This window comes from Talaromyces amestolkiae, assembly GCF_001896365.1.
Source record: "Talaromyces amestolkiae strain CIB chromosome Unknown scaffold21.1, whole genome shotgun sequence".
NCBI lineage: Eukaryota > Fungi > Ascomycota > Eurotiomycetes > Eurotiales > Trichocomaceae > Talaromyces > Talaromyces amestolkiae.
This window is the reverse complement of record NW_024468057.1, coordinates 91,862-112,485: the sequence shown is the minus strand read 5'-3', so window position 1 is coordinate 112,485 and position 20,624 is coordinate 91,862. Positions and strand designations below refer to the sequence as shown.

At 48.4% G+C, this 20,624-nt stretch overlaps 7 protein-coding genes across 7 annotated transcripts; 4 read left to right on the top strand and 3 right to left on the bottom strand.

Annotated features, from left to right (window-relative positions):
• Positions 1–1,991: 1,991 nt before the first annotated feature.
• BHQ10_008815 (uncharacterized protein) lies at positions 1,992–4,207 on the bottom strand (the record flags this gene model as incomplete). Its single annotated transcript, XM_040881662.1, has 2 exons — positions 1,992–2,159; positions 2,240–4,207. The coding sequence occupies 2 exons, from the start codon at positions 4,205–4,207 to the stop codon at positions 1,992–1,994; spliced, it is 2,136 nt and encodes a 711-aa protein (XP_040737317.1).
• Positions 4,208–5,725: 1,518 nt separating this feature from the next.
• BHQ10_008814 (uncharacterized protein) lies at positions 5,726–7,706 on the top strand (the record flags this gene model as incomplete). Its single annotated transcript, XM_040881661.1, has 6 exons — positions 5,726–5,894; positions 5,952–5,979; positions 6,036–6,218; positions 6,268–6,413; positions 6,462–6,531; positions 6,581–7,706. The coding sequence occupies 6 exons, from the start codon at positions 5,726–5,728 to the stop codon at positions 7,704–7,706; spliced, it is 1,722 nt and encodes a 573-aa protein (XP_040737316.1).
• Positions 7,707–8,100: 394 nt separating this feature from the next.
• On the top strand, positions 8,101–9,145 carry BHQ10_008813 (uncharacterized protein; the record flags this gene model as incomplete). Its single annotated transcript, XM_040881660.1, has 5 exons — positions 8,101–8,448; positions 8,513–8,523; positions 8,578–8,663; positions 8,720–8,979; positions 9,038–9,145. 5 exons carry the CDS (start codon positions 8,101–8,103, stop codon positions 9,143–9,145), a joined length of 813 nt encoding a protein of 270 aa, XP_040737315.1.
• Positions 9,146–9,488: 343 nt separating this feature from the next.
• On the top strand, positions 9,489–11,264 carry BHQ10_008812 (uncharacterized protein; the record flags this gene model as incomplete). Its single annotated transcript, XM_040881659.1, has 1 exon — positions 9,489–11,264. One exon carries the CDS (start codon positions 9,489–9,491, stop codon positions 11,262–11,264), a length of 1,776 nt encoding a protein of 591 aa, XP_040737314.1.
• Positions 11,265–12,068: 804 nt separating this feature from the next.
• On the top strand, positions 12,069–12,413 carry BHQ10_008811 (uncharacterized protein; the record flags this gene model as incomplete). Its single annotated transcript, XM_040881658.1, has 1 exon — positions 12,069–12,413. The coding sequence occupies one exon, from the start codon at positions 12,069–12,071 to the stop codon at positions 12,411–12,413; it is 345 nt and encodes a 114-aa protein (XP_040737313.1).
• A 102-nt stretch (positions 12,414–12,515) lies between these two features.
• BHQ10_008810 (uncharacterized protein) lies at positions 12,516–14,281 on the bottom strand (the record flags this gene model as incomplete). The annotated part of the gene is made up of 2 exons (XM_040881657.1): positions 12,516–13,853; positions 13,922–14,281. 2 exons carry the CDS (start codon positions 14,279–14,281, stop codon positions 12,516–12,518), a joined length of 1,698 nt encoding a protein of 565 aa, XP_040737312.1.
• A 1,352-nt stretch (positions 14,282–15,633) lies between these two features.
• Positions 15,634–17,811, bottom strand: BHQ10_008809 (uncharacterized protein; the record flags this gene model as incomplete). The annotated part of the gene is made up of 1 exon (XM_040881655.1): positions 15,634–17,811. The coding sequence occupies one exon, from the start codon at positions 17,809–17,811 to the stop codon at positions 15,634–15,636; it is 2,178 nt and encodes a 725-aa protein (XP_040737311.1).
• Between the last annotated feature and the right edge of the window lie 2,813 nt (positions 17,812–20,624).

Sequence of the window (20,624 nt, the reverse complement as noted above, 5' to 3'; positions counted from 1 at the left end):
TAGAGCTAAATAGGCGACAAGATGTGTTTGACGCTAGTAAATCGAAGACACATGGCCATATGAGAACAGGATGGAGAACCGGATCTATCGAACGTCTCCAGTCAAAACGCACCAAGCTTCACCTGCGACAATTCTTTTGATGGGCTTGACTCAATTAGAGATGAGAGTAAAGGCCTGGGCCCATCAACAGCCTTAGCACTTGATGCGTCAACACTCACATTGAAAATGCAAGCAACCCAAATTGGGATCTTTCCGAAAACGTGCATCTCGCGAATAGAAATTCCATTCGTCGTTCCAATCGTCGGCGTGCTGAGACTTCTACTTCTCTTTCAACCCCAGATTTGGTCGATAATACTCGGAAGATACGGAACACGGTTGCATGTTTGAGATGTACAGTGCTTTAAACGAAGGTAAGACGCACTCTCCAACATACTTTACATCGGTTCCTATTCGCTAATCAAACATAGTGTTCAGATGGTCCAATTTGTACCACGTGCAGAAATTCAAGGGGGAGCAAATGGAGCGGTTGTCTTCGTTCCTTTAATGAGCTATCTGGTTACTTGACACCGAGTAAGACTCTTTCAAATATGCTAGAATGTTACAAAATATCTAATAACGGGGTATTATTCACAAGAAATACTCGTGAAGCGTTGGGACTCTTCTGTCTTGACTGGGTCTTATGAAATTCCTCGTTCAACCAAAAGAAATCCAATCCTCTCTCTCCCATTGAATTTTGGTTTCGGAGAGGACTTCCATAGCTTCCAGGGCACTCCGAATCTTAAGACAATGCCCACTCAGGCCTTTACAGATCCTATTGATGCAAATTCCGATTCCTTTTAAGTAGATCCATACAATACAGACACAGATCATTTCCAACGTTTGCTATGGCAGTGGCTTAAGTAGACATTGTCACGTTCATCATCTATGCAACAATGGCTTTGATATCTGTTGTCCACGGCTAGGCTCTAGTTGGATACGCGAAATTCTCGAAGCATCTTGGCATTATTGTGTAAAATACTTATATGAAGATGCGAACTCCAACCCGATGAACGAACTCCCAGCGAACACATGGTTTATGGCATTTTTATCGACTATGCTTTCGCGGCCAATTGAAATACCATGGGGGTCTAGGAAGCGATTGTTTGATGAACTAAATCGTCTGGGATATAAGGACACACACATTCTTCTTTCTCCTTCCATTTCAAAGTTGGCTAACCGGATATTGAAAAGTATCCTCTTCTCTTTCTATCAGCATCTGATTGCAGGGATTGTATCACGTCTACAAGATTGGCATACCCATTCCCTTCGTGATCATGGGCCGGGACATATTGAATGTATCTTCATTCTGATTATGGTCGTCTTTTCCCAAATGGAAACAGCTCTTCATGACGCATATGGAGACACTCATCTTTCCAATCACGACTCTTTTTTCGAGGATCATATTTCTCATACAGCCACGATGGACTCAGTCTTAGAAATAATCAGGGTTTACATGCGTCATAAATGCAGGGAATCTATGAAACGACCGCGTGATGCTGACGAGGCCAATGACAACATGGAAGGATTCGGTCAATACCGGGTTTTCGCAAAAAGAGTTGAAGAAATAAGACGAAAATATGGGGAAAGCATGTTCACCATCCGTCAATAGCATTGTTTACAAACAGCTGGCTAACGGATATTCATATGCTCTTATAGCAACCTCTATGCACCGCAATGTGAGTCTCGAGACTTTATCAACAAGCCCAAGATCTGTGTTTCGAGAACAGAATATGGAGCGCATTTTCGCTTCCTACTTTGATGATTCATGGTATGAGGACCTAGAGGCAAGGTCATCATGAAGGTTAACTGGCATGATCTTAAAATTGAATGTCTTGTCATTGAAATATTGACTAAGCTCTTGCAATCAATCTACCTACTCTAATAAGAACGTCTCATACGCATTCTGATCACTTTTTCATTGGCCATTTCCTCGCTCTTGGAAACCAGAACCTCTACTCAACAGCTGCAAAGTTGAGTTCGTCCTGACGAGCCTGCATAAGAATCCTCTGAGTATCCATAGCAGAATTGGAAGAACTTTCAAATCCTGAAGGCAGATTGCTTGCTCTTATCCAGTCCGTATGCGCATCTGCTGCTCCCGCGGTCCAATGTCCATATCCAATCTATATCAAAGTTACAACACCAGTCAGCTTGTCATTTCTAGACTTGTTTACGATCGTTCAAAGCCATGAGAAGACCATACCTGAGAGTTTCCATATCTCCAACCCGTATCTCCTCCTGCAAGTTCTGCAGCGCCTGCAGCTCCCATCCTCGCCATAGCATTTTGTTGTGCGTTAAGCTTAACTTTGAGCTGTGCCAATTTCTTGGCGTCAGCAAGCTTTTGCTTCTGAAGCTGCATCTCAATAATGGGCTTCCATGAATCTTTCTTTATGCGTAGTTCTTCTCGCATATTCCACCATCGAGCGAACGAGATTAGATCGCCGGTCTCGGTACATTGGCGTACCATGCCTCTTGCACGGTTTGTGTATGTGTTGCAGTATACCAAACCGTTGGCTCCGGCAGTCGTGAAGGCATAGTCTGTTATGTCCTGGCTAAAGAATTGGGCGTAAGGTTTCCCGCTTACGGCACGCATATAGCATTCTTCACAGAATATGATTGTGCAATCACTTTGGTTTCCGTAGGCTTGATTGACTCGGCCATACCACCGTCTCCAACTTTCTCGAGAGAATCCACGGACATTACCGCCGCACGGCGGCGCATTGGCGGCTAGCATTTGGCCAGCTGAGGCCAGGGCATTCCAATCTCCAGCTTCATAGCCGGCGCGTAAAGCATTAAACAGGATCCGTCCGCGCCATGCAACACTATCTTGGAAATTATCTGGGCTATCTGTTGAAGCTGTCTCAGGCGTATCTGACCCCATCATAAAACAGATATGCACGTAGCCCGGTGATTTTCGTGTCACAGGCGAATACATATGCCCGGCACCAAGCATATTCGCCTTTGTCCAGTAACAGAACGGGCATATCTCAACTGTCGGTGAGGTGTTAAGCTGATACCACTGAATCAGATCGCCTTTTGCGCTTCTCTCCCGAGCAACTTCTGCTTCATCCATACCCCTTTTCCCAGCACATTGCCCCACTTTACTTCCCATTCTTACTGCATCGAGCCAAATCTGAATATCCCGCTTTTGCACCGCATGTGTCATGGCCATTTGAGAGTATCCAGGTGCCAAATCACATGTAACTTTTCCGAGTTGATCAGAAGCTAGCCGTGCACCGACGAAGGCTGTTGCTTCCAAGGGTGTCTCGGCCAAAAAGTCCGAAAAGCACGATAAACAGATATTGCCCGCGTTCCCGTTTGCGCCGGTCATTACAACATTAAGCAGTTTGGGTGTGAACTCGACTATGGGCTTATTTAATCCAGGGCATGGAGGTAACGCAATCCTAGTGTTTACGTCCTCTGCAAATTCGGAGAAATCTGGACGTGATTTCGCAAGCTTGACGGTAGCGAGACGAATGAAATATGACCTTGCCATATCACAAGTCCATTGCTGAGTCCCTCCAAGCGTTCCGTCGGGGACTTTCTCAAATTCGTGCTCGAAGGGCGTATGCTTGAAATAAAGCTCAAAACATGTCTCGCATGACATGAAGTTCTTCATCTTGTTCCTTCGGGCTTGCCAGTATGGTCTCCCGCGGGTAGAGATGGCGGTTCCATCGCATGGCGTGAGGGTTTCACACAGTTTTGAATAGTCTATGAGAGGTTTCACGCTTCTTCTTGGGACGCACTGTTGAAAAAATATCGACCTGATAGCTGGAATGACGAAGTCGCAGGCAAACGCCTCTTGGGGACCAGTACTATGGTGAGGCTCAAAATCGTATAGAAAATCTTGATTTGGTTGGATTTTTGTCAGGTAACAATTGTGGCAAATGGAAAAGTTCGGTGCTGCTTTGAGAGCGAAGAATTGATGGTATCTTGTCAATAGAGGTTGCAGGCCGATACAATCAGGCCCATTAGCTGGTGCACTGTATCCTTCGTATCTCTTTTGTTGTGTATCAGGTCCGGAGTAGAGTTTGCTGGTCTGGTAGCTTTGCTGCTGCCCAGGTGTAGTAGAAAATGGTTGATTTTGAGTTCCTTGTTGATACTGAGCCTTACGGTTGTCATCAATATCAGCAATTGCATCAGCAACCGCAGAAACAAACTTCTTAAACATATTGGTCAAGCTTTACTAGCTTTTTTTTTAAACCAGACTAGCAGGCTTAGTTGAGTGCTTGAGGAAAATCTTTGGCTTGAGTTAGTGGGAAACTCGATTATTTGAGGGTGACTGCTCATTCTACTCGGACTATATTGTAACGTTAAAAGCCACATTTTAGTGATCGTGATCCCAGCTCTGTCCTACCAGTGAGATATCGAGAAATATTGAGCCGCAGAGTTCCAGAGTCCTATCACTCCTGTATTATGCCGTGTGAACAAGAATGAGTCATAGATCTTATTAAGATACTAATATAACAAACACGAGCAGGTCATATGGCAAGTGCTTACCTCTCTAGGCATAAATTCATGTAGATTGAGGGATATCAAGCGGAGAGCGGGCGCCACCTTACAGCTGGGGCCAGTTCTGCCTGGACTCCGATCCAAACGGCACTCCGATTACTGGGTACAGATATTTACTTTGTTTGACAGGAATATGATACGAACTCAGTGAAACAAAAAAATCTCACTACTAGGCTAGAAATCGAAAGTACCTAATGCAGGTAAATCACTGATCTGAGATCAATGTACAAAAGGAGGTGCTTGCACTGGCAGCTCAACAGCCATTTACTCGACTCAAACAACTTTTATAAAGAGCCCATTACCCCTCCAAATCCTAAGCACGATAAGTATGTACAGAGAGTGTTCTATGCGGTCATGCCAACTTTGAGAAGCCAGTAATAGCACTTCCTGACCTTTCCAATGTCACCAGCTGGGATGGCCCTGAACAATCCCAATTCAGCTCATGAAGCACTTTGGGCGTACGGCCGACTCCGTCGAGATTGGGATAATAGACTTGGGGATAGTCATATATTCGTCTCGATGATATACTTGCTTTACACATAACGATCTGAAAAGAGTTGAGTTAGGGCTAGGGCTAGGGCTTTTCAGATCATTCCGTCATAAGTCTTGGCAGGGACATTGATCTTCGTACAATCACGCAAGCCGCCAAGGCGATGTCGTGATTGCTTTTTGTCTGGGAATGGCAGCCGCTAAACCTGATTAAGTCTAGTGTTTGATCTCTGTTTAAAATTTCAATGTACCGATGTATCAAATGTAGTAATGTATTGCAATGTATACAATTTCAAAAGCAGTACATTAAGCTGAATAAATTGAATCTCTCATAGTCGAATTTGTACATTGGGATGAAGTGAGCAGGATCATAGGGACTTTTGAGCTTATGTGGCTCGTCATAGTGTATTTTGCGCGTATTCCACGTAATCAATTCTGCAGGTCATGGCGTATCTGGCCAATCAAAGACAAGAATCCGGTGCGAACGGGTGGATTACCTTATCGATAAAAGTGGGATGTACGCAATTCAAGGTAACGGTACGACAGCAATACCGTCACTACAGTCATCTTCTCCAACATTCAGCTCCAACTATTTCTTCTTCAATTCTCTTGTTCTTTGAAAATCATTCTCTTTTTTATATCTTATTATTAGATACCTTGTTTATTCATTTTTTACTTATAACACAAAATGGCAAACCCTCCCCACGGTGGTATCCTCAAGGATTTGGTGGCCCGCGATGCCCCTCGTCATGACGAGCTCGAGGCCGAAGCTGCCACCTTGCCCGCTATTCTTCTCACAGAACGCCAATTGTGTGATTTGGAGTTGATTATGAACGGTGGTTTCAGTCCTCTTGAAGGTAAGATGTCGTCGCATGCAATCAGAAGAGTAGTAGCTAACATTGCTTGTTCTACAGGTTTCATGAACGAGAAAGATTACGATGGGTACGCCGACTTATATTTTTTGCGCGGACATAGAGATGATTTATCTGACTGATTAGTGTTGTCGCCGAATCCCGTCTCGCCGATGGCAACCTCTTCTCCATCCCCATCACACTCGATGCCTCAGGCGAAACCATCAAAGAACTTGGCTTGAAGGCTGGATCTCGTGTCACATTGCGCGATTTCCGTGATGACCGCAACCTTGCTATTTTGACCATTGATGATATTTACCGCCCTGACAAGTAAGTTTTGAAGCAGCCTTGCGAAGAAAAATCCTAATTTCTTTTACAGGACGAAAGAAGCGCAGCTCGTCTTCGGAGGTGACGAAGAGCACCCCGCTATCGTATACCTCAACACCAAGATTCAAGAGTTTTACATCGGAGGAAAGGTTGAAGCTGTTAACAAACTTGCACACTACGACTATGTCGCTCTCCGATGTGAGTTCACATCCGACTGGGACAATAGTACATAGACTGACAGATTAGACTCCCCCGCTGAATTGCGCACACACTTCGACAAGCTCGGCTGGACCCGAGTTGTCGCTTTCCAGACTAGGTATGATAATATCGATTGCAAGATTATTGCTCGAAACTAACTCCTGTAGAAATCCCATGCACCGTGCTCACCGTGAATTGACCGTCCGCGCTGCCCGTGCTCGTCAAGCCAACGTGCTCATCCACCCCGTCGTCGGTCTCACCAAGCCTGGTGACATTGATCACTTCACCCGTGTCCGCGTCTACCAAGCCCTTCTTCCTCGTTACCCTAACGGCATGGCTGTCCTCGGTCTTTTACCTCTTGCTATGCGTATGGGCGGTCCCCGTGAGGCCATCTGGCACGCCATTATCCGTAAGAACCACGGAGCCACCCACTTCATTGTTGGACGTGACCACGCCGGTCCCGGAAAGAACTCCAAGGGCGTTGAATTCTACGGTCCTTACGATGCTCAGCACGCCGTTGAGAAGTACAGGTCCGAGTTGGGTATTGAGGTTGTTGAATTCCAGCAAGTTACCTACCTGCCCGATACCGACGAATACAAGCCCGTCAACGAGGTGCCTGCTGGTGTAAAGACTCTCGATATCTCCGGTACCGAGCTTAGAAGACGTCTTCGCTCCGGTGCTCACATCCCAGAGTGGTTCTCTTACCCCGAGGTCATCAAGGTTCTCCGCGAGTCCAACCCCCCTCGCAACGCCCAAGGTTTCACCATCTTCCTCACTGGATACCAGAACTCTGGCAAGGACGCCATTGGCCGTGCTCTCCAAGTGACTCTCAACCAGCAAGGTGGCCGCTCCGTTTCGCTTCTGTTGGGAGAGACCGTCCGCCACGAGCTTTCCTCCGAGCTAGGCTTCAGCCGCGAAGACCGCGACAAGAACATCCAGCGTATTGCTTTTGTTGCCGCTGAGCTCACCAAGGCCGGTGCCGCCGTTATCGCTGCTCCCATCGCACCCTACGAGGCATCCCGAAAGGCTGCCCGCGACACCATCTCCGCAGTCGGCACATTCATCCTCGTCCACGTCGCCACTCCTCTCGAGTACTGCGAGAAGACCGACAAGCGCGGAATCTATGAGAAGGCCCGCCGTGGCGAGATCAAGGGATTCACTGGTGTCGATGACCCATACGAGGCTCCTGCGAAGGCCGACCTCGTGGTCGACGTTGAGAAGCAAAGCGTCCGCAGCATTGTGCACGAGATTGTCTTGATCCTTGAGTCTCAGGGATTCCTTGACCGATCTTAATTGCTTTGAACAAAGAAAAGTGCCTTTGAACAAAGAAAGAAATGAGTTATGCAATTGGTTTAGGGATATGAACGTGCTTTGATATAGAAAGCAATGTGCATACAGATTAGGAGCTACATAGAGGCGTTAATCTAGTTATTTGCATCATCCTATTCTGTATATGTAAGTGGAGTAGAAGCTTGTTTAAAGTCAGCCAACTACGCAGTAGTGATTTTGCTCAATGAACGCGGGGTTGATCTGATAAGTCCATATCGGAGATTTATCCGATATCTGATCATCGCAATTGAACTAAAGCATTCGTCATTCTACGCACTGACATTGCGTACGTATCAGCATCAATCCTCCTTTCTCTATCTCTTGCAGTCCATAAAGTAGCGAATAGAGAAAAGGAAAAATGACCCCATCAATCAACCACGTAGCCCAAATCGGCTTCTCCGACGCCTCCTCTTACGACAAACACAGACCAACCTACACCGCGCACGAAACAGACCTCATCCTTCAGCGCACACAACTCGCGACTCGTCGTGGGTTAAAACTGGTTGATCTCGCAGCTGGCACGGGATTGTTTACGGAAGCTCTGGCCGCTAGGCCCGAGGGCTATGAGATCATTGCTGTTGAGCCGCATGATGAGATGAGGAGGGAGCTTGAGAGAAAAGAATTGGAGAGGGTGAGTGTTGTGAAGGGGTATGCTGAAAAGTTGCCGATTGAGGACGGGAGTGTGGATGGGGTTTTTGCTACGCAGGTTTGTCTTTCTTGTTTCTCGAGGTGCGAAAGGTGAAGGTTGCTGAGAGGTAAATTATGGATAGGCGTTTCATTGGTATATTTCTTTTTCGCATGTCGAATTTGATGTACATGCTTACTTGATGAATAGGTTCGCTACTCTCGATGCTTTGAAAGAGATTAGACGCATCCTCAAACCAGGCGGTTACCTTGGATTGATATGGCACGTCGATGACTGTCAGTCTACCCACCGAAACACTTACCTCTCCACTCACTAATTCATGTTGTAAAAGGGAACGCCTATAAATCTGACCCTGTCACGACCCCTTGGGAAGAATTGATAAAATCCCACATCTGGTCGCACGACGACAACGTCCCACGCTTCCGGCACGGAATATGGCGCAACGTCTTTGACGAGAAGGAGCAGACATATTTTGAGACTCCGATCAACGAAGAGCATGAACCGCAAACGCAGTGGAGCACCCCAAAGGCGATTTGGGAGCGGTTGAAGACGTATAGTATGTTTTCGACGGCGGAGGAGGGTGTTTTACGGGTTTGTTTTCTGTCTTTATCGTTTGGGAAAAGGATACGGCTGACAAGCGTATGAGTAGGAGTTTAAGGAGAAGTTAGATAGGACGCTAGAAGGTGTGCAGAAGAATGAGGCTGGGGAAGTGGCTGTTCATGGGAGGACGCAGTATTTCTGGACTAAGGCGTTGTAGTTACTAGAAGGTATTCTTTGTAGACGGGTGAGAGTAGAAATATATTGAAGACGACAATAGAAGCAACGTTACAATCTACATCTTAGCAGATGTCTTGTGAATTCAGGAGCTGAATGGAAACTTGATACATTCGATCAGCCATCAAACATATCTCAAACTCAAAGTTCGACCGAATATAAGCATCTTCTCATCGAGTTTGTGACTTTTAGAGCAGGTAATGAATTGATGATTGTGACCAGGCTTGGCATCAGCAACAATGCAAACAGTGCAAACAGGCAGCACCACCTCAACTTTTCCGCATATCGTAGTCGCAACGACATCAGACATTCAATGAGCCATCGCAATGATGTCCCATCAAATATTAGCCAGGCGCACGCCTCGCTATTGCCATGCCTGTATCCGACGACCCATCATCCCACGACCACTTCAGTCAAACCGACCATTCACCAACCAACCTCACCAATCCTTCAACACCCCCTCGCCCATTCGGCCTCAACTACCATTCCTTTCCCAGACTCAAGGCCGACTCCCTCTCGCCCTCCATCTGCGCCAACACTTCACCCGCCTAATTTCCACCTCGCGCACATCCCGCTACAAACGCGGCGTCTACCGCGGTCTCAAAATCTCCGTTACCTTATACGCGATTCTGTGGATGCTACACTTCATCAAGACGGGACTGTATCAAGAAGAGATTGAGCATAAATGGCCCACGCCACAGGAATGGAGTTGGCGCAGTCGATGGGCGCTGCGGTCTGCGGTCGCATTACAGCATCCCGAGGAAATCGGACAGGTCAAGACACCCTGGCAGAACGTCTACGGATTTTATAAGCAGCTACTTGAGCGTCTGGAAGATCCGAACGTCGACGGCGCGGGGATTTTGGAGCAAGAAGAAGGCGGTATGTTAGTTGACGGAATTGGGAAATTGGGCTACGACGTGTCGCAGAAGAGTGAACCGTGGCGGAGGGGTTATTTCCAGTGTTTGATCAATTCGGCGAAAGCGGCGGAATATTTGGATGGGTTTATGACGGATCGCAAACAACGAATCACTGCGCCCAAGGAGTATGTGCATGGACCGTCAAACCCGGATGCGAAGACGTTGCCTGGTCGGACGGGTATTGTGATGCGCGAGGAGGATTGTACGCCTTCAGCGCCGGCGCCGGAAGTGTTTTATATGAAGATTTTGACGACCAAGGGATTTACGGCGAGACAAAAGATTGATGCTGCGTTGGGATATGCGGATTGGCTGAATTACAAAGGGTTGAGTAGTACGGCTGAGGATATGTATGCTTGGGCAATGGATATTGCAACATCGGGGCTGCCGTATGATGCTTCGACGGTGGTGGACACGAAAACCTGCATACTCAAAAATAACGGCAAAAATGTTGCATCCGATAATATCATGCGGGTATCGACCGCTCTTGGTGTGCACAGCGTCAAGTCTGGAGATCTAACTACGGCACTATCGATATTCACCTCAATCCTCAAAGCGCGCCGCAACCTACCGCAGTTCGAAACATCAGAGAATAAAAACCGATCACGCCCCACGCCAGCTTTGGACGAATATCTCGAAAAAATCAAAAACATGTTCGTCCCTTCAGTCTACCCCGAAGCACCATCCGACGGAAACGAGCCGCCTGTACGAGACGCCAGTGCGCCGTGCTTAGAGGCAGGACTAATGACATATATCGGCGAAATCCTGTACGCATCCTCCTCCAAAGAGACCGGTCTCGCCTGGACGCGCGACGCAGTCGACATGACCGAATCCGTCTTACTCGACCTGCCGAGCGCCAGCTCCAGCTCCAGCGGCGTATACAACGAAGAGATCCGCGAAACGCGCAGTCGGTGCTCGTCATGCCTCAAAGTCGGATTGAATAATTGGCGCACGATGGTAGACAATCTCGTCACGGAAGCGACCGTCGCCGAACAAGCCGCCATTTCGAGCATAGACAAGAGTTGGTTCACTAACAGCGCAAAGAAGACTGCAGAAGGAAAAACGTTTGAAAGGAAACGGTGGCAGGCGGAGAAGATGATTATTGAGGATCGGGCGAATGGGTTGTTGCGGTTGACGAATGAGTACACGTTGTATAAGCCGAGCGGGTTCAATTTGTCTTTGTTTTAGTGGGCTAGCGTGGTGTATAGGCGTTGTTTCTGTATGCTGTATTATAGTTTCTACTGTATGAATATAAGAAATATCCAACCTGCCTGCGAGTCTAGAGTAAGTGGGTCAGTGACGATAAGAGCGATAACGCAGCAAACACGGGGTAAAGCTTCCCAACAAACATCAACAACATCAACAGCATCGCACCTGAAATTAAAATAAGCGCAGAGCACCGCACAGCACGCGCAAAAAGAGTCAATGCCCCTCCGCCCCTACACGCCACACGACTCTCTGGCAATAGCAACCATAAAAGCAACATGCGATCTCACGGATCCCTTGGCGCTGTACTGTCGTCATATCAATCCTGACCAGCACCACCATCACCACAACCAACACACGTCAGGTCACGAACTCGGGAACGAGGGAAAAGAGAAAGGAGGAGGAGGAGAGAAGCAGTGGAAAGCACATATAAAATCCCTACAAAAATCATTTGAGCTAGAGGTTTTGTTACCGGGGAGTGTCTGCTGGGTTATTTGCCGCCACCACAATAAGCAAAACATACAGGATGGGCAAGAAGCAGAAGAGGAGGAGGTAGTAGGCTTCGCAATTTGGAACCGCCATGGCACATCCCCTCTTGCACGGAAATGGCGCGCTCAGGGGTCGAAAGTATCTACTCGTACGCCCCCCCCCTCTTCCATTTTTACACACACAACACTCTCCAAGTACAACATGTATGCTTACGAAGAACCAGGCCTGAAAACTTGTATGAGCTATATATCAATGACAATAACATACCCCTTCGACACCAGCATAAACCATACCAACATGAACAACTTCCAGCATCGAATCCGATCCCCTCTGCCCTCAGGCCAGAAAATCAGCTTGCCGGCCGAGAGATGGGAGTTGGAAGCGCTATACATTGCGCCGCAGTACCAGCGCCAAGGGTATGGTATGGAGGCACTGAAATGGGGGCTCGAGACTGCGAAAGAGGAAGGCGTGGAGATTTGGGTTTGGAGTTCGGATGCTGGGAAAAGGGTTTATGAAAAGGCCGGGTTTGAGGGGGTGGGGAGGATTGGGTTTGGGGATTTAGTTTCTTCTTGTCGTAAGGTGGTGGAGGATGGGGGAGAAGGGGAGGTGGCGGTTTGGGTTATGAGGTGGAGGGACAATTAAAAATTGAGTTTTATGTATATTTTTATTTTCATTCATTGATATGATATATTCATAGTATGTACTTATAACGTATCGTCAAAAGAATCATTCAAACATGACAAGCTAATTGATATGCTCCTGTGTCGGCTCCTCCTTCCCATTTCCATTCGTCCTACCGCTGGTAGGTTCAAACTCATTCTCCGGGAAAACATACTTCGAGCTCTCCCATGGCTTCACCTTGCGCACGTACATGGTATCAATCTCCTCCAAGGTGCGATCCTTACCCTCGATGACTCCAAAGTACACCACAAAGGCAGCTGCAAACATGCATCCAGCAAAGACGTACCCAAATCTGAAATCGATGGCACTCGTGATAAAAGGTGTGAAAAATGCAAGCAGGAAATTCCAAAGCCAGTTTGAGGCGGTCGAGAGGGACATGGCGCGAGCGCGGAATTCGGAGGGGTACAGTTCAGCGCAGATAGCCCAGACCATGGGCGCCCAGGTTGATGCATAGCCCAGAATAAAGAAGCAGGCGAAGCACACCATGGCTTTACCGGCACCGGGAGTATTGGCGGGAGTCTCTCTATCGAGGGAGAAGTGGCCGATAGACGCAAAAATCATGAAACATACAAACATCCATATGGCGCCTCCGATCAAGGACTTGCGGCGACCGAAATGCTGGATGTTATACAATCCCAAAAACGTGGTTCCGAAATTAACGCCGCCGAGGATCATTTGCGTGACGTACGAGTTCGAGATACCGGCACCTTGGAAGATAGTGGTGCCGTAGTAGAAAAAGTAGTTTGCGCCGGTGAGTTGCTGGAGAGCTTGCAACAACATACCGATCATGATACGGTACTTCATGCGTGGCGCGCTAAGCATCATCCACCATGTGATGTTGCCGTGCGATTTCTCTTCTTCGTATTTTTCTCTGATTTCTTCGAATTCATGGGCTAGAGCGCGGTGGTTTTGAGGAATACCGTAGATCTTGGCTAGGTTGGCAACTGCGCGGTCGACTTTTCCGTGTCGGTAGTCGTAGCGAGGCGATTCGGGGAAGAAGATGATTCCAACACCCAGGATGATCGCCCAGAGATACGTGATTCCCATCGGGATGCGCCATGAGGCCGAGTTGGTCATGGCCTCGGTGCCAAAGTCAATGCAATACGCGACGAAGATGCCCAGGGTAATAAACAGTTGATACAGACTGATCAATGCACCACGGATATGTCGCGGACCGCTTTCGCCCTGATACATGGGCACAATCAGCGACAAGGCGCCGACACCGAGACCGGCAATCAATCGGCCAACGGCGACTTGGTACCATTTTCCGTGTGGAGAGGAGATTTGCACGGTGAGGCCGACGCAGAGGATGATGCACCACCAGGAAATGGACCATTTGCGGCCGATGCGGTCTGCGATGGGGGCGCCAACGAGGGCACCGATCAAAGTTCCAATTGACAACTACCATACATATATTAGCTTTTTTTTTTCTTTTTTTCTCTTTTTGAAGAGCCAGGGAAAAGGCATACCAATCCAGTAATCAACCCGCTCCGCACATTAGTGAACTCATATTTCGAGCCATTCCACGTTCCGAACGAGTACAGAAAGTCCTCCATCTGCAAGAATCCGGAAATCTGACCGGTATCGTAACCAAAGATGAATCCGCCCATGGACACGAACAGGCCCATAACGACGGAGCGCCAGGTCAGGAAGGGCACTTTGGTGTCGACCAGTTGGGGACCTTTTTCGACGATGGCGGCGGGCAGGTCGGCCATGGCGATTTCGTCGGTGGCAGATGAGCCATTGTAGTTGTTGGCGTTGGTGTTGCTGGTGAGGGTGGATTGCTCGGCATGTTCTTGGTGCACTTTATCGTGCGACGAGGAAGCCATTGTGTTATACTCAATGAGGTGTATATGAAGTACTATGTATGTATAGACATGTAGAGAGTATCAAGGATATGAAGAAGTACAGATAGGAACCAGCCCAACACAAGAAAGAATGATGAAGAGAACAGAACAGAAAAAGTGGAAGAGAAACGGACGATCAGCGGATTTATAAGATTTTTCTCTCATCTTCTTGGGCAGTGATTTGCCCGACCTTGAGCCGGAACAACCGGGGACTGGCTGGAGAGCAGACTGGAGTATCTAGCACACGTGAGTTCCCCCCATACGGAGGAAAAAAGGGAGTGCATAATCCGGGAAAAATGAAATCATTCGCCAGTGGACGGTGGAGATATTTTCGTCATTGATGGAGACTCGCCGGCCTATGACGTGGGGAAGGCCTCAGGCTCAGCAAATAACGTCCCAGCACACGTGAACTCAACCATGTTTTGGCCGTTTGATTAAGTGAAGAAATTTTACTTTGGTCGTCGCCTCTGACATATTTACCGTCGCCTTTTACCGTTGTGTATCTTCCTACATACTACGAGTAGTAGGTTGTTCCAGAAGGAAGTCGGCCCGAGTCTGTCTGTACGTACATACCAACCCATCCCCGAGTCCTAGTATGTAAGCACGGCACAGCCGGAAATACAGACCCATCCCGGATGCAMCCCTGCCACTATGCCGAACTGCTGAATGTTCTTCCGACTGTACCCAGCAAAACTCAGCAGTACCCCTCGGGGTGATTTCCAGGGCCCGATTTTCATTTGCGCAGTACGTACACGTACCAGACGGAGCCTCCGTTCGGCGTTAAGACTGGTGGACGCTGCATGCAGATGCATGTAACTGACCAGGGAGTTACCAGGCTGGTTCACCGGGATGAAGATCTCGGAAGGGTCGGGATCTATACGACTTTTTGTTTCACTACTCTGTATTCTGTCTTCTGTATGAGAGTCGAACATATATATATATTTATAAATCTACTTCCATTTCTTGAGAAAGTATTGATATTCCCTCTCCTTCCAGGCTGATGAAGCAATTCACAGCATACGAGTAAAACAAGAAATTGGCCGTAGTGGAGAAAAGCCATTTTTTGGCCGAAGACTTGCCGATGGCGGTGCCGCGCTTCCGATTGGCGCGTTAGTCAGCCATGATGTCACGCGGCTTGCCAAGAGAACGTTATTCTCTCTCCTCTGTGGTTTACAGTGTACACCTACGTAACACAATACTGCAGTTTACACATTAAGATCTGAGTACTGATGTATTGCAGTATTGAACACGTTGGAGTAAACAAGCGTATATACGATAAAATCAACAAGAAGAGAATTGTAAAAAGTACACTGTACGTATAAACAGACAAGAAATCAAGTGGCAGTCGCGTTGCCACCCACCACCGTCCCGTTCGACAAGGTAATCGTGAAATTGGTAAAGCTGAGCACAAACGACGTCGGCTTGGTCACGCTCATCTTCATGTTCGTGTTCGTGCTGACATCCATCGACAAGAGATACAGATCAATGTCGTTTTGGGCGGTGGACGCGGCGGCGATGTCTTGCGTCTGCTCGAAAATGAACAGCACCGCAACTCGCGCAAACTCGTAAACCCGCGCTACCGTGCCGTTGACCGAGGCGGCGGTAGTTGAGGCAGAGGCTGACGCGGATGTGGTCGACGCGGTCTTGGTCGTTGTGGCGGTCGCGGCGGTTTGCATGGCCCCCGCAGCCTGTGTCGCGCTGCTCGTGGGAACACTCAGAATCGGCGGAACGTATGTGGCGTCGGGTGCCTGAGTGGTGGTAGCCCGCTTGATAATCGGGGCTGTCGGTACCACTACCAATGGTTCTGTCTCTAGGTCTAGGTCTAGGTCCCGCCGAACTTTGGACGAGGTCAGGCCGGCAAATTCAACCAATGCATTCTGTACCGTGCAAGACACATTGTTGGCATTGAACAGACTGAGAATCGCAGTCTCATTCAGGGGAATATTGAAGTCAGTCTCAGACTGGGTAAACAAGTCAGGAAGTGAGCTTCCAATAGTGGCGTTGCCGCTTTGCGAGGTCTTGGTCGTCGTACAACTACCATCGCTGGCAGTGGCACATTGAGTACCGGAGAATCCATCAACGCAAACACACGAGCACGTGCTACCAGACTGGATGCTGACGCCACCATTCATACATGGTAATTTCTGCTCGCACGTCGGCGCTGCTGTCGTTGTGTTGGCTGCGGCAGCCGATTGTGTATGGTGGTTGTTCCGAGGAATTACCACAAGGACGATAGGAATTACAACGGCGGCTGCGATAACACACAAAACAATGATACAGACAAAAATAAACACCGGCATCGTCATGCCGCAACACCGACGACGTGGTTTGCCTTCATTCTGAGACTCGTCTGCTGAGTTACGTTGCATTTCCCGTAATCGAGACTTCTCAGCGGCATGGGTTGGCGCATATGGCCACGACGTTCGGTCGCTCTCATCAGGAGTCCCAGTACGAGGAGGCGGAAACGAGGCTAGGATATCCGACATGGAAGCAGAAGAGCGCTGGTGTGAGGCTCTCGTCCGCTTTCCTTGGCCTCCGAAATCAAACATGTCCAATATACCGAGTCGACTCGCTGTCCGTCCGTGTTCCAAATTCGAAGCCACCTTCGTCGCGCGTCGGATAAGATCGGGCAGACTGGTCAAACTGCCGTGGGCTTCGGCGGACCGCGTTTTATTCAAATCAAGCTCGGGAGGTCGATGAGAGTTGGGCTTTCTGCTACTCATTCCAGCGCCAGGCCGGCCGAGTCCAAACCCAATACCAATGCTCCGCGCTTTTTGCTCGTTTTCGATCTCAATTCTCTCCTTTTCTAAATCTATCGAGTCGGTGTCGGTGGATGTCGAATCCAACGAGGCGCGAGGCTGCAAGCCGTTGACGGTGGAATATCCCAAGCTGCTATCGCTAGACTTGTCGTCTTTCAACGGTGACGGCTCCTGAGTTTTGCCAACAGTGCGCAAAGCAGGCTTTCCACGCTTTCCAACACTGGCTTGTCGCAAAATCGTCAATGAATCACGTTTGTTTCGCTTCGGGTCTTGTTTGGGCTCATCTTGTTCTGAACCATAAGTGTCGAGAATATCTGACATGGGTGGTCCTGAACCCCAGCTAGACGGGATGACTGTGCTGGATGCATACGACTCCTTCTTCTTTCGGATTTGTTTGAAACTTTCCTCCGGGATGGGGGACACAGCAGTGCCAGTCATCAAACGAGAATAGACTGATGACGGACCACGTCTGGAACTAGGCGGGGGGCCGTTGTGTCTCGGGACCTGCAACCCTTGAATCGGCATGATAGGGACTGGCCCTCTTGGATCGTCTTCAAACTGGTAACCAATCTCGATTTCTGCTTCCTGTGAACTGGAACGACTATGCGTCGGCCTTGGTCGCAGTGGTGGTGGCATTCCTCGATCATTCTGGTCTTGCCCGCGTGCGCCAGCGTTCAACATCTCTCTGGCACGTTTAACAGACCCTCCACCCTGGTTTCGCCCCACTCCGTACGGTTGCTGATTCTGACTCATGGTCGAGATATAACGAGTTTAATAAGGAGCGACAACTGAAAATGTGAAAAGAATCAAAGTAAGGTGACACACTGCTTGGTCTGTGGTAGTATGTTGCAACGAATGTAAGTCGGCGATAATCGATCACCGACACTGTCAAACACAAGCGAATAGAAATAATAGATCAAGGCAGGCCTATGCTGCAAAAGAATGGCAAGGAAGTGGCACTCAATGCCTGATTGCCAACTGTCAGCGTGATTCAGCGCAGGAGTCAGCATACTTACCTGGTTCCTAAAGGGACAGTCTCATGTCAAACGATCAATATGTAAGTTCGATGAAGTCAACACCGCAAGCTCAACACCGATGAATAACGACGACAACGACAAAAACAACACAACACAAATCCGCGTCCAGCAGATATGAAAGAGCTACCAGCTCGGATAAAGGAGAACACAGTTAAAGTCTGCGATTCTGTGGAGGAAAAAGTCGAGGCCAGCCACGCTCATAGCCTAGTGTCGGCGTATATTAACCGTACCATGAATTCGCGGACAGGTAAGACACGCTATATTGGCTGGKGCCGTTAGTGTTTAGGTTTTAATCTGTACTGGAGACGGACCTTTCCTCATCCCCATGTTCAAGCCCTGAGGCGCAACTAGATGTAACAGACTAGCAGGGGGTATTAAGTGGTGTGGTATTGGGCACTTTGTGGCCCGTACTCTGCCTAATGCTTTGACAGATTGATCCTGTGTCCCTTTTTCTTCAAAGTCCAGTATCGCCATGATAAACATATCGCCACCAATTGCAGCGACAGTCAGCTTTCAACTTTCATGATAGATCGGGCTCGCTGTCAAATCAAAGCATAACGTCGACATGTCGCCGCAGCTTGTCTCGCGTGGCTAGCCGATTCTCGCCGGTCGTTGGCTAATTGAAGGGAACGTCGAGGCGACGGCGGCTTGGCGCGTTTCACAGGGTTTGCTAGCGAGGGGCTATGGCAAAGGCAGTTAGGTAGAATATTACGTATTGCGAGTGGCTAGTGGTCATAACAAATTAACATTCCCCTTGTATTATATTAATAGCATTGTTAATATCAGGTAAGCGAATGCTACCTCAGTAACTTTGCTCCGCTCGAACATCCGATCGCGAAGAAACACATGGGATGTAGAATTATATCATCAGTCCCCGTATGGCTCCCAGTTGTCAGATCGGATGGACACAAAATTAGACTGCGGAATTTTCGTTGCATGGGTTGTCATCGCTGACTGGAATTCGGCGTGTATCATAGACCTGAAAACTGACTAGGATGGGTGGAAGACCGAAAGTCTGAAACACACTTGGGTCAGATGATTAGCTCACTTCTGTTACGAATGTTGCATGCTGGGGGCATCATTCTGACCTTTTCGAACAGTATGGCATGACATGCAAAGACACATTCAGACTGTCTGGGTGATCGACAAGCAAGTGGAAGTAGTTACGAAGACATGGTTCAAGTCGAAGACGAAAGATTGAATATGTCCTCATTATTGTGAATGTACTGTCACGTGTTGTTGGCTGCCCTGATGGAAGGTGCCATGGTCGCAGCTGCCTCGCGACAGCACGAGCAGCACTTGCCTTGCTGCTTAAAATGATCTATCTACAATTACATCTCTGTTCTCAACTCTTCTCATGTAGAATATCATACGCCCATGCTTGCATAAACCAACGCCAATATTTAATGCTCGTCTAACCCCATTACCGTTTATACATCCAATACATCACCATCATGGTCTCAAAACTAGGTGCGAACGATCACCCAATGACATGTACAATGATATCTATTCGCTGTATTCTTATCTATGATTGAAGTCAAGACGGAGCTGCTTCATGTCTGTTCCATACTGAACTAGCGTTTCTAGCCCCAGCAAATGCATCTCAACGTCCCCGCAGCGACGATCGTGATACTTCTGAAACTTCCACAGTTCCCACGCTTCCTCTGACTGCCGCTAATATCTCGGTCCACCAAAAAGGCTTAATTGAGACTCCGCAGAATCCCGTAGCCCTAGCCAAGAGACCCTTCATTTCGACTGGGCCGACGATTCGATTGGACGAAAGTGTTCAGCCTTCAATAGCGTACGATTCCCGTAGAAATGTGTCATACGAGAGACGGACAGATCCTAGACTGGCAGACTCCCTTTGTAATGATCGACTGAAGCCAGTTGGAATTCTTACTCTGGATACACAATATGACGAACGCCCGCCTTTGGCACGCTCAACCTCTCTCGAAGTTCATGTTCCATCACCAATTCCACAAGATGAACAATCAGAGTCACCGACTGCCTTCGTTGAACTCGATCTTGGAGGGCCGCAAGACCTAAAATCTCTGACATCGTTCGGGAGTGACAGCTCTCTGGCGATAGTGAATCCCACCAGACGACATAGTTTCGCTGAAACCGCAACAAGCAGTTCGAGCGGCTTCGTTGTATTGGCACCACAAGTATCGAGTAATGAGTCGAGACCTTCATCAGTCCCAGCAAGGCCAGTTGAGCCCTGGCAGCTCGTTCGAAACCCTGCTGCGTTCATATTGAGCCCGCATCTTATGACAATCGAAGAGACTCTTGACGATCAATTGAAGCAACCATGTCCGAGACTAGACATCAGTCCAATCTGTCAGCATAAAAGTTTGGAACATGGTGTCGTCAGTTATAGCCGTCCACTATCAGTAGCATCTGGAGGCATTAACAGTGCAAGGCCACTTCCCCCACGTGTTGAAGCTTCAAAGTATCCGCCGTGCTGGACCACTGACGATGGTTTGCTCATTGTGCCGAGCGTGCCGGGAGAGTTGGTAAAAGGAACGGCGC